The sequence below is a fragment of the Equus quagga genome, chromosome 15 (assembly GCF_021613505.1).
Source record: "Equus quagga isolate Etosha38 chromosome 15, UCLA_HA_Equagga_1.0, whole genome shotgun sequence".
Classification (NCBI taxonomy): domain Eukaryota; kingdom Metazoa; phylum Chordata; class Mammalia; order Perissodactyla; family Equidae; genus Equus; species Equus quagga.
The window spans coordinates 77,530,345-77,543,330 of record NC_060281.1 but is presented as its reverse complement, the minus strand read 5'-3'; the positions used below and the strand labels follow the sequence as shown (position 1 = coordinate 77,543,330).

General features: G+C 48.7%; 1 protein-coding gene across 2 annotated transcripts in view; it reads left to right on the top strand.

The window, feature by feature from the left end:
• Nucleotides 1-12,986, top strand: part of KSR2 (kinase suppressor of ras 2) — a 383,972-nt gene that overhangs the window by 299,249 nt on the left and 71,737 nt on the right. Inside the window, exons 9-10 of one of the 2 annotated variants that reach the window (XM_046640610.1) lie at nt 2,109-2,227; nt 12,565-12,733. In XM_046640610.1, coding sequence (XP_046496566.1) covers nt 2,109-2,227; nt 12,565-12,733 — 288 coding nt within the window. Of the gene's footprint in view, nt 1-2,102; nt 2,228-12,564; nt 12,734-12,986 lie in introns of both variants that reach the window. The other variant, XM_046640609.1, reaches the window with a different exon arrangement.

The following is a 12,986-nucleotide window of genomic DNA, read 5'->3' as shown; positions in this document are numbered from 1 at the left end:
CAGCATCTGCCGGCGATTCCTCTGTACTTTAAAGTTGAGAAGCATTGCTCTAGAGTAGAAGTTGTGAACTAAATGCCTCCTAGGGCCAAGCAAGGACCTCAATGAGAGAAGCTGACCAGAAGGGGACGTGCAAAGTGGAGGGAAAGTCCGGGCACCATCTAGAGAGAGCCACTCCCCAACAACGTGGACCCGAGCTGCAGCATTTCTCCTGTTTCAAAGAAAAGCCCGAATAGTTTTATGTGCCGTATACTTACTTTAAAATGTTAGCAACTTATTAAAATTTTTAAAATTCTTGCTGGCCACCTCCCCACCTCCCCCAACCTATAGTTCAGATGGAGGCTTAGAGCCCTGTTCGGGATACACAACTTGCTAGTCTGAGACTGAATTCCTCCTCGTCTTCCTACTCCGCCCCTCCCAGCCCTCCTGCCTTGGTCAGTGTAGGCTCAGGGGAGCTTGCCCTGTGTTCAAATGAACCCAAGGGAAGCTTAAAGAAGGAGGCAATTGCTGCCAAAAGTGTTGGGATGTGTTCCGAAGCCAACGGGCCATGGTTTTCCATGATCTTTGCATTCCTTACCTCCACGCGGAGAGGAAATTGTGAGGGAAAAGTCTTCAGCTCTTTTCTCTGGCCCCTTCCCACCCCACATCCTTAATTAAGAACCATCTGTTCCTTGAACAACTGTATACACTCAGTGAGACTATTTTAAACCTGAATTCTCACCACTCTTGAGCCCTGTCTTGGGTCAGCTTCGTTGGAAAAATTGCCTCCCACTGAATTCCTCTTGTAGGGGGTTCCCCTGGAGCCCACATCCCACAGGGAGAGCAGGGCTAGTCTGCTGGAAGGTGACACGCTCTCAGAGGCTGCCATCTGCAGACGGACTCCCTCCCACCCACCTTCACAGCCGTGCCCTCTTTGCTCAAAGGCAGCAGGTACCTGTACTTTCAAAGCAAACGGAACTTTCCAGAAGTCCACCAGCTTCTTGCTTTCCCTCCCTCCCCCTGTAGGTAGGAAGTTGAAAATATAGTTGGTTTCCATGGTGATGGCAGCTCAGGCTAAGCAGAGAAATTTAATCCCTGGGTCAGTCCAAAGCTTTGACTTTTCCACCAACACCCCCATCCCACCCCTGCAATAAAAAACAGCTAACAAGTAACACTACCAGGCATCAGATTGGAATCTGAGCTTCTCACTGTTGTCCCTCCCTGAGGTCCCTGTAAGTAGAAATAGCAGAGGTAACAGGAGAGGGGCTTGGATGTGGTTTGGATCAGGGAGCATTTATTTAGTGTCAACTGTGTGCCCAGCTTTTTGTGTGGCTGTTAGGATGATGCTGTGGGGGAGGCTGGAAGAGGTAAGCCTTCCTTTCAGGGGTCTGGGTGGCCTTGTTTAGGACAAATGTGTTTCGACCCGCAACAGGCTACTCAGGACTGAGAAATCCCACATGTAATGAAAGATGATCCCAACAGGAAAGTCAGATGGGGGCAGGCAGGGGTGGCTGTCCACTGATTGATGACAGACCCTGGAAAATCAGGAACTTCTTGTGTTTCAAAGGAGGGTCAATTCTGAAATGAACGCCACTGTGAAACAGTTATGGTATCGGGAAAAAAACCCTGATGGCTTCAGTTTTATTATTATAATTGTTAATTGTCAAAAGTCATATTTGAGGGGCCGGCCTGGTGGTGCAGTAGTTAAGGGCGCACGTTACACTTCCGTGGCCCGGGGTTCGCCAGTTTGGATCCCGGGTGCGGACATGGCACCGCTTGGCACGCCATGCTCTGGTAGGCGTCCCACATATAAAGTAGAGGAAGATGGGCATGGATGTTAGCTCAGGGCCAGTCTTCCTCAGCAAAAAGAGGAGGATTGGCAGCAAGTAGCTCAGGGCTAATCTTCCTCAAAAAAAAAATAAAGTAATATATTGAGAACACAAACATTTTAGAAACCATCAAGAACATCTAATCCCACTGTGGTGACATAATGACTATCATTTTTAGTGAATTCTCTTCTAGTCCCCTTGGGGGTGGGCCTTCCAGGCGGGATATGAGCTAGACTCTGCTGGCGTAACATACAAAGTGATACTTAAACTCCCAAATCGCTGTTTTTACCACTACGGATCCAGCAAGGTTAGTCCGGACAGAGTCCGTCCCATGTGACATCAACAACCCTCTGCGGAAGCCGCCCCGCTATTCGGACTTGCACATCAGTCAGACGCTCCCCAAAACCAACAAAATCAACAAGGTGAGGCTGGGACCCCCTGGGTCGGGGCATGTGGGGGCTGCTGCTGCCGGGGACAGGGCAGGAGGGAGGAAGGGGCTCGAGCAGGACTGTGTGGATTCATCTGGGAGCATTGCCCTCACCTCCCAGCCCGCCTGGGCTCTCCCTGTTCTGTGTGGCTTGTGTCTAGTAAAGCTTGGGGGGAATCCAGCCATCATTGGAGAGCAAATGTGCCAGAAGTCTGTCTAATGTAGAGAGAGGGCCGGTGGAATGAGAATGAATGAGTGTGTCAAGGAGGGCGTGGTAGGGATAACGGGAGAGCCATGGGGGGGGTTCTTTAGTGGCCCAGATCCCACCACCTTTCCTTTGTGAGATGTTTCACCCTTTGCAGGATAAGCTTTGCAAATGGTTCTAGGCTTTCTGACACATCCGTTGAATCAAACTACCAGAGGACCAGAGTCTATTTCTGAGCTCCTGCTAGAGGCTGGGTACATGGATGCGTGTGGGGCCCTGGGCTCTGAGCCACAGCCAGTGTGGTTGGCTTCAGCTGGTCCTCAGACAGTGGTCAGCAATGAGCCTCTCTGTGCATCCTTTTTTTACAACATGGCATGGGAATTTCCAGCAGGATTTTCACATCCTTTGTGTGCTCTGTTGGTCAGACTGCCCCAAAGCTGTCCCAGGGACACTTTGCAGCCTCACGGTAGGAGGCAAAGGTTGACATGCCAACAGGTGATTTCTCAAGCCCCACAATGCTTGGATGCATTGTGTTGAAGGTAGATAAAGTGCAGATCAACCCAAGCATGTGGGAAGTCACCAACCTGTGTTCAGGACCCAGGTGAGCATCCTGATGGCCATGTGACCTCCCACGGGCAAGGCGCAGACTCACTTCTTTGAGCAAGGCTGGAGGGCATTGCCGCCTCCCCAATTCATTCTCCACACAGCAGCCAGAGGGATTCTTAACGAATGTAATTTAAATCGCGTCCCCCTCTGCTTAAATACCATCCAGTGGCTTTCTATTGCCTTTAGAAGACAAACCCCTTGCTGCAGCCCGCATAATTTGGTCCCTCCCTGCCTCCCTGACCTCTCTTCGCATGCCTCCCGACGAAAGCCCATATGTTCTTTCTCTCTCACGCTTCCCCCACCGTTTTTACTACTGCATCTCAGTCATGCACCATCTGGCTCCTTGTGGCAGCATCTCAGCAGTTGAGAGCTTGGCCTCTCAAGTCAGGCAAACCTGGCAGCCAGCCTTGGCTTCCTTCCTTTCCTAGCGTGAGACTCTGGGCAAGTGACTTCATCTCTCTGAGCCTCGGTTTTCCTGTATGTGAAATGGGTGTGTTCCAGTTAGCCACTGCTGCACAAACCAGCCGCTCAAACTTCGTGGTGCCCAACCATCACCCTTGAATTATCTCCTGGCGTCTGTGGGTCAGGAATTAGGAAGGGGTACAGTGGGGATGGGTTGTGTCTGCTCCGTGATATCCAGGGATTCAACTGGGAAAACTCACACAGCTGGGGGTGGAATCTTCTAGAACAAGGATTAGCAAACTATGGCTTAAGGCCAAATTCAGTCCACCACCTGTTTTTATGAATAAAATTATATCAGAACAAGCCACGTGCATGTTGTCTATGGCTGCTTTCATGCTACAGCAGCGTAGTTGAGTAGTTATAACAGTGACCACTTGGCTCACAAAGCCTAAAATATTTGCTATCTAGCCATTTCAAGAAAAGTTTGCCAACCCCTGATCTAGCGGCTCCTTCACTCACAGGTCTGGTGCCTGGGCTGGGACGCGTCAAAGGCTGGGCGAGCAGAGACTCAGTGGGAGTGTCGACATGTGGACTTGCCCTGTGGCTTGGGCTTCCTCACAATATGGCTGCTTCAGTGTAGCTGGGCTTTGTACATGGCAGCTCAGGGCTTGAAGAGCAACTGTCTTAGCAAACAAAGTGGAAGCTGCGTGTTTTATAACATTAGGTTGCAAACGCCCATCCATTGTCTTGGCTTGTCGCTAGCCAAGCATTGGCAGTGTCAGTTTTCCTATACTCTACTGATGGAAGCAGTCATGAGCCTACTCAGATTCAAGAGGAGGAGGTGTGGACCCCACCTATCAATGGGAAGAGTGTGAGGAATTTGTGGCCATGTTTTAAAATATCCATGGTGGGTAATAAGAGCACCACCTCAGAGCTGTGGTGATGAAATAACCAACACGAGAGCACTTAAGGTAGTTCCTGGCACATGGTAAGTGTCCAGGAAACTCTAGCTACTATTATCAGCTTAAATCTTGGGTTTCCAATCAAAATGTCAGGCTGGGTCCAGTTTTCTTTTGTTATTTGCAAAAGATATTGGTGTCTAGGAAAGGGGATCCCCGCCTCTGGGGGGGACTTGGGGAGCTTGAAGGGTGAGGCTCCTGGGAAGTAACCGTGCATACCCATAATCCATCCCTCCCTTTGTGACGTCCTGAGGGGCGAGTTGCTCAGAGCCATCTCGAGATCTTTACAGGCACAACGAGCCTCTTGGTGTCAGATGGGACAGGAACACGGGTCAGATCGATCAGTGACTGTGACATTGTTCTGCTTGTCTAGCAGCAAGAGAATTTGATAAGAGAAATAAATTAACCTCTATTTAGAAAGTGGCTGTGACATGAAGGTGGACAGGATCTAACACAGAGCTGGGTTATTTTTTCCCCTTTCTCTTCTCACTGGCTTCACACAGATTCTTTTTGTCAGGCAATGATGTGGTTAGTGCAATAGATTTCAGAGCCAATTTGGTCTGAAGATTTCCTTTTCATTGCTCTCTGTCTCCTCTCCTGTTTAGCTCAGTCAGTGCAGGTTCATAGAAGCCCAGCTTTTCCACCCAGCAGAACGGTTAGGGTGTGCCTTTTGGAGTCAGAGGCCTGGGCTTGACACTCAGTTCCTTCACTTGCCATGTGACCAGAGCAAGATCTCTCTGCCTTGCTTTCCCCTCTGTAAAATGGGCAGTCTAATGGTAGATGCTATTGGGCTTGTGGAGAGGATTAGATACAGTGATACAGGTAAAGGATTTAGTGTATCATTGGTACTCAGGGCATCAAATAGCTTGATGAAGAAGGCAGAGAATGAGGAGGAGGACGAGGAACAAAAGGAGGAGTAGGAGGAAGAAAGAGGATGGAGGAGGAGGTAGAGGAGGGGAAAGAGGAAGAGAGAGGAAGAGAAAGAGGAATAGGAGGAAGAAAGAGGAAAGGGAAGAAAGAAGGAGAAGAAAGAGGAGTTGGAGGAGGATGGGGAGATGGAAGAGATGGAGGAGGAGGGGGAGGTGGAGGAGGATGAAGCAGCAGCAGGGGCAGCAGCATCTGCCAGCTCCTCAGGGGACCAGTCTGCAAGCCCTGTGCTTCCACATCAAGGCATCAAAAGTCCCATTGGCAATGGTCTCCGAGACTGAAGGTCTGCCTGCTGCAGTGAAGCTGTTTGAAGTGGCTGCATGCTGGCTTGCTCTTTCCAGTTGGTTGCAAGGAACAGAGACTCATTAGGCTAGCTCAGCAAAAGGAGTTATCTGTTGAAAGGATGGCCGTGGGGCAATAAGAGAAAGGGAAATCACAGTTTAGGAGCTGGGCCTCAGGAAACTAGACATGGAGGACAGTCTTACTCTCAGGCCAGCTCCTTGGACCCACAGCGAGACGGTGGATCATTGTTCTGGTCCTCCATCAGGCCTGTGACTCAGCTATTCTTTCTGGGTCTGCGCTGTTACCGTTGACTGGATCGTCATCCTCTGCTCCCATCTTTTCTCTACATCGCAGCTTCTGCCGCCGTGAAGTCCCTACTCCTCATAACCTCTCCGTCATTTGTTTTCTGGCCCGTTGTGGCTCCCCTGTTCCCTTTGAGCTTCATCTCCTCTCTGCCTTCCCTCCTGATGCTTTTCGCTGTTCTTCCTCTTGGCCCAGCTCATCTTTTCGTTCCATATCATAGGTCACTGACCAGCTGCCATTATGCCCTGACCTATGGTCCTGTGTTGGGAATGGGCTATGGAGGTCACCAGACAACTATGGCTGTTTACGACTGTCTCTTCACCAAAGTCTATGGGGTTGGAGGGTGGGGACAGTTTCCTTAGGAAAAGTCCATGGGAGAGGCAGTTACTGTCACCACCACGTCCAAATCCATGCACCACTGGGGGAAGGGGCACCCTGGAAGAAAGGGGCCCTGGGGGGTGAACATACTTCTGTTTGTTTCCTGGAGTCGGACGTGAGTTTCTTGTTCCTTGGCACAACCTTGTGTTTCTGCTTCTGGCCTGGGAGTTGGGACCTGGGCCACTCACTCTCTGTATGGCTCCAGCAAGTCAGTCCCCCTCTCTGAGTCTCAGTGTCCCCGAGAATGAAGGGGTGGACTGGATGGTCTCCGAAGGATGCTCCCACATCTGAGCTGCACTCAGAAAGAGGGATTATGCCTTTGGCCCTTCCCTGCATATTCTGGTTGAGTTTGAGTTTCCCTCTGATGGAACGCAACCTCCAGCTGCTGGTCCCACTGGGACTCAGATCTGGGTCTGATCTGAAGAAGGAGTTCCCCCTCCTACTGTAGCAACTCTGCCGGGAAACCGGGCACCACATACAGCTCTCTCTTGATGGTTCTGTTTATTCACATGAGCCCTGACCTACAGAGATGAGAAAGACCTAATTCCTGCCCTCAAGGAGGTGAAGAGATCCCTTCCTCCACAAAGACAATTCCTCCTTCCCTCCCACCTTTCATCTCTCCTTCCTCCACTCCTTCTTTTCCATTTATTCATTCATTCACATAACATTTATCAGCCGCCTCTTATGTTTTCGTTTCTGTGCTAAGTTCTGCAGATTCCAAGATGAATAAGACACAGTCTAGTAGGAGGAGATAGACTTTCTTCCTCCCTCCCTCTCTCCTTATCTCCATTCCTCCAACCCTCCCTTCTTTCATTTCTTTCTTGCTTTTTCCCTTCACCTAGCACACATTTATTGGGGGACCACACTGTGCCTGGCACATTGCTGAGAATAGAGAGCTCTTAGCCTGGAGGACGAGACAGACAAGTAAGCAGAGAAGTGACCAAGGAGAAGCAGCAACTGAAGCCGAGGCAGGGTGCAAGGCCAGCACCGGGAGTGAACGATGCACTTTACCCGGTGGCGTAGGAGGTCAGGGGAACCTCTCAGAGGAGGGATCTGAGCTGGGTTTAGAAGAAAGAACAGGCATCTTCTAGGCAGGCTAGGACAGGGCTGGACAGATTTCCAAGCAGAAATAACAGCATGTCCCAAGCCTTAAAGATATGACGTGGCCTGGTTTGTGTTGGGAACTGCGGGCCATTTGATGTTACTAAGGCAGACGTTGTAGGGGTGGGGGTGGGGTGAGAGAGGAGTGGCTGATGTAAGCCCAGGTCTAGCCTGAATGTGGACTTCATGGACCAATGTTTTCTTTTAAACATGCACCATCATTTAAGCATGGTCCATGTGCCAGTGCCTTCCCGTGGGACAATAGTTTTTAGCACAAGCCTTTATAGTTTAACTGAGATAATGACCATCTTTTTACAGAGCGTCTAAGGAAACTTCTTGAAACTTGCCAGTCTGTGAGTAGAAGTTCAAAGAGGAGAGTCTTGGTAGGATGGATACATTCCTGACTTTCATTTCCCTTATCCCTCAAATGACGTAATCAGTCCCTAACTTCTACTTTAAAAACCTCATCTGGCCCATTGGGCTGAGTGAGACTTCTCTTCATGTCACAGCCCAACCACATAAATCTCAGCCCCACGTGTCACTGATATTCCTTACACTAACGTGTCCTCTGCCATGGAAATGTAATTACCATTAGATAAATCAGGGTAAAGTGAGAAGACTGGCTTCTCGATGCCTTTCTACTAAAATCGGGTCAAATTACCTCCAAGGTGGTCTTGGCTGGCGGGTGGCTGGAATGAACTGGATCGTGACCTTGGCTGGAATAATAGGGCTATGTCCAAATGCTCAGGTCTCCCCTGCCTTTCACTGGACTCAACCTTATTTCTCCTGCACTGGGTCAGAGATCGTATTGGTGGGACCCATTATTCCAGGAAAAATGCCATAGCCTGAGAATGCCAATTGTCCAAGGAGTGGGTGTACTTTTCTCTCTCTAACAATTACAGTGAAGTCTCCCCATTTCTCAGAGTCCCAGTTTCTCCCTCTGGAGAGAACACCCATCTTGCAGGTTTGCCATCAGGATTAAATAAACTAACAAATTAAAGACTTCCGCTTCCAGGAAGATGGAGTGGGTTACTGTTCTCTATTCCTCTCGCCTAAGTACAGCTAAAAACCCCGGACATTATATATGAAACAAACCGAGGAAGACTGAAAGATGGCAAGAAGAAGGCAGACTAGCTGGGGATCTCAGGACCCGAGGAATGGTGATGAGTTCCCTGAGATTCTTTTGGCCTCATATATCCCAGATGTGAAGCTGATGAACCTGGCAACCTGGAAGTGCCAAGGGGTGAAGACAAAAAGAACCCCAACAAAAGCCTGCTCTCTCTAGACAAAGACCAGGAAAGGGACAGCTTGGCAAGAAAACTTTTACACGATAACCACGCTACCACAGCCAAAGTCCACAGAAAAATCTGTTGCCCTACCTCTACCCTCACCAACAAAGGCCAAGCGGAGAGTCTCAACTTCCACCCTCACCAAACTGTCACCTGGCACCCCAATCCCCCTGCCAGTGTGGTCTCAGAAAGTCTGAGTGGGGAGAAGGGACTTTCCTCCCCATTGGTGGTAATGAGACCCCTTCACCCAGCAATAATGCACCTGAGGAGGTAGAGTCGGTGATGGCCTCGTGGAGTCATCCGTCATTAGCGAGGCCACCCCCCACTCCTTGCTGTCAATGGAATTACATGGAGAGTAGGAATGAGGAACTTTACTTTTCCCAAAAAGAGTGGTATCCATGGAGACCGATGGGGGAGATGGGATTCCCACCCCCACCTGGTAATAATAAGGTACCCCTCCTGCCTTCAGTTGCCAGGAACGGCACAGTGGGGAACCTAGACTTCCACCCCTACCTGCCATAACAAGGCAGGTCCCCCTGCTTCGCTGCTAGAGCAGTGTCACAGGAGGCCAGCTAAAGCAGGAGGTTTAAATAAGATTCAGATTCTCACAACATAATGCCCAAGTGTCCAGGCTTCAGTTAAAAATCACTCATCATGCCAAGAGCCAAGAAGATCTCAAACTGAATGAAAAAAGACAACCAATAGGTGCCAACAATGAGACAAGTGAGATTTTAGAATTATCTGACAAAGAGTTTTAAAGCTGTCATCATAAAAATACTTCAGCAGGCAATTATGAGCATTCTTGAAACAAATGAAAAAATAGGAAATCCCTGCAAAGACATAGAAAGTTTCATCAAATAAACAGAAGATACAAAGAAGAATCATGTTGCAATTTTAGAACGTATCATTAGAAAATACAGTAATTGAAATTTAAAACTCACTGGGGAAACTCAATGACAGAATGGAGGGGCAGAGGAAAGAACGTGTGAACTTGAAGACAGAACAGGAGAAACTACACAGTCTGGATAACAGAAAGAAAATGGACTGAAAAAAATGAATAAAGCCTCAGGGACCCTTGAGACTATAATAACAGAGGTAGCATTGGTGTCATCAGAGTCCTAGAAGGAGAGGAGAAAGAGGGCAGGGCTGAAAAAATTCTCAGAGAAATAATGGTCAGAAACTTCCCAAAGTGGGCAAAAGACATAAGCTTCTGTTTCTATTTTTCTGATTAGGAAACTAATACACATACCATATTCATGGATCGGAAGACTCATAGTTAAGATTAGCAGTTCTCCTCAAAATTGATATACAGGTTTAACACAGTTCCTATTGAAATCCCAGCAAGATTTTTTTTTGTAGATAAAGACAAGATTATTCTAAAAGTTATATGAAAAGGCAAAGGAGTTAAAATAGCTAAAAAACAATTTTAAAAAAGAATAAAGTAGGAGTAACCAGTCTACCCGATTTCAAGACTTTATATAGTTATAGTAATCAAGACTGAAGAGGATATACAGATGGTGAGGAAGTACAGGAAAAGATGCTCAGTATCCTGAGCCATTAGGAAAATGCAAATTAAAACTACAGTGAGAATCACTACACGCCTATCAGAATGGCTACAATAAAAAATAGTTTCAACACCAAACACTGGTGAGGATGCAGAGAAAATCCATCCCTCATACATCGCTGGTATAAAATGGTACAGTCACTCTAAAGAGCAGTTTTGGCTTTTTCTTTAAAAACTAAACATGCCATTATCGTATTATCCAGAAATTGCACTCCTTGGCATTCATTCTAGAGAAATAAAAACGTATGTCCACACAAAACCTATGCATGATTGTTTATAGCAGCTTTGTCCACAGTGGCCACAGAGGGGAAACCACCTAGCTGTCCTTCAGGGGTGAATGGTTAAACAAACTGTGGTACGTCCATATCATGGAAGGCTATGCAGCAATAAAAAGGAAAAAAGTATTGATGCATGCAACAATTTGGATGAATCTGCAGAGAATTATTCTAAGTAAAAAAAAAAATCTGAAAAGGTTATATACTGTATGATTCCATTTATATAACATTCATGAAATGACAAAATCGTGGCAATGGAGAATAGGTTAGTGGTGCCAGGGGTTAAAGCTGAGAGGGAGGGGTGGTGAGGAGAGACAGGGTCTCTATTATTTCTTACAACTGCACGTGATCTGCAGTTATCTCAAATGAAAGGATTAATTGTAAAATAAATACTGTCATCAACATAATAGCTATCATTTGTTGATGACAAAGTGCCTCAGCCTGATGCTAGGAGGGTAGATACATACATAAGCTTATTTAAACTTCATAACAGACCCACAAGGTGGGCCCATGTGAAGGATAAGGAGAGACTGAAATTCACAGAGACGCGGAAGCAGGATGACCGAGTGGAAGTGGAGTGGACTCAGGAAGGGTGACATGCACCGCACGGGCCGAGCACCCATTGGGCATCCAGAGGGAGGCGTCCATTTCTCCTCCCAGCTTGCCCTCCTATGCTCGTTGGTGCTTGCTATGCCGAATCTAGGATTTTGCAGGTAACCACACCTGTTGACAAATAACCAGCCCACACAAGGCCATCCTCAGGCACCTGGAGCCAATCCAAGTGATGGACCTCTGAGTGACACAGGGACCAAGTGACCACTGTCCTGTGAGTGAACAGATTAAGATGTCCCTGAGAACTCTTAGCTCTGCTGGCTTTGAGAGGCAGGAATCCCTTTTCTACGATGTTGAGATTTCCTAGTATTATTCCCGTTTTACCATGGGCAACGCTGAGGAGTGGAGAGGTTAAGTGTTTTGGCCAGGATGCGTGGGGAAGAGGTGGCTGTGGGATTTGAATCCGAGTTTGCCTGACTCGGGATTCTGCTTGTAGTAGTTTCCTGGGGCTTCTGTAACAAAGTACCACAAACTGAGTAGCTAAAACAACAGGCATTTCTTTTCTCACCGTTCTGGAGGCCGGAAATCTGAAATCAAGGCGTCGACCGGGTCCGTCCCTTCTGGAGGCTCCAAGGGAGCATCCATTCCATGCCTCTCTCCTTACCTCTGGTGCTCCAGCAATCCTTGGCTTGTGGATACATCAGACCATTCTGTTCCTCCATCCTCACACAAGCTTCCCCTCTGTGTGTGTCTCTCCTTTTCTGTTTCTTATCAGGTCACTTGACACTGGATTTAGGGCCAACCCTGATCCAGGATGATCTCATCTCCAGATCCTTACCTTAAGTACATCCACAAAGATGTTTTTCCTAATAAGGTCACATTCTGAGGTTCCGGTGGACATGTCTTTTGGGAGACAGTATTCAACCACTTCACTGCCCCGACCTTGTCCCCCTCAGGGCCATTCTGAGGGTGCGCACGTGGATTCTGTCTTCATCTTTGCTTTAGAGCAGGTCCAGGGGCAAAGAGAGGCAGGGCTGGTTCCAACAGAGATGCGAGGGAAGATGCTGGGGGCCCGCTCTCATGCTCTCTCTCGAGCTGTCAGGCTGTTGATTCTTTAATAAACACCCAGGAGGAGAGGTGTTAGGATGGAAAGAGCACTCTGGGCACCTCGGCGTGGGACTTTCCCAATCAAAGAGGCGCAGAGAGCATGGCTGACACCTATGTGGCTTTCATTACGTGGTGACCTTTCACTCTGGGGTCCAGACAGTGGACAGGAATTTGACTCCAGAAACTGTTCCTTCCATAGCTGGATGCAACCCACGGGGGATGACAAAGCAGGTGGCACTTTGGACGGATCTGGTGGTGGAGGAAAGGGCAAGAGGAGCTGAGCATGCTGGGGTGGGGGGGTCTCTTCCTGCTCAGCTCACTCTCACTGCTGTGTCTCTGCTTCCCGCCTGTCCCCTCACCCTGCCCTGTTTCCTTTCTGCAGGACCACATCCCTGTCCCTTACCAGCCAGATTCTAGCAGCAACCCCTCGTCCACGACGTCCTCCACGCCCTCCTCACCAGCACCCCCTCTCCCACCCAGCGCCACGCCGCCTTCGCCCTTACACCCATCCCCACAGTGCACAAGGCAGCAGAAGAACTTCAGCCTGCCAGGTACCTCCGTGCTTGGGGAGACGCAGCGGGTACGGCGTTGGAGGGGTGGATATTAGGGAGGGGGTCGGTGGCTTCGTGGCAGAGCCCTGTCCGGGCCAGTGTGTGCCTAAAGGCAGTGGGTCGGAGGCATGTGATGGAGTCGTACCATGTGCAGGGCAGTTGCCACGTCTACCTTATTTGATCTTCAGCCACGAGGTAAGTGTTATCAGCTCCATTTTACAGATGAGGAAACTGAGGCTCAGAGAGAGAAAGG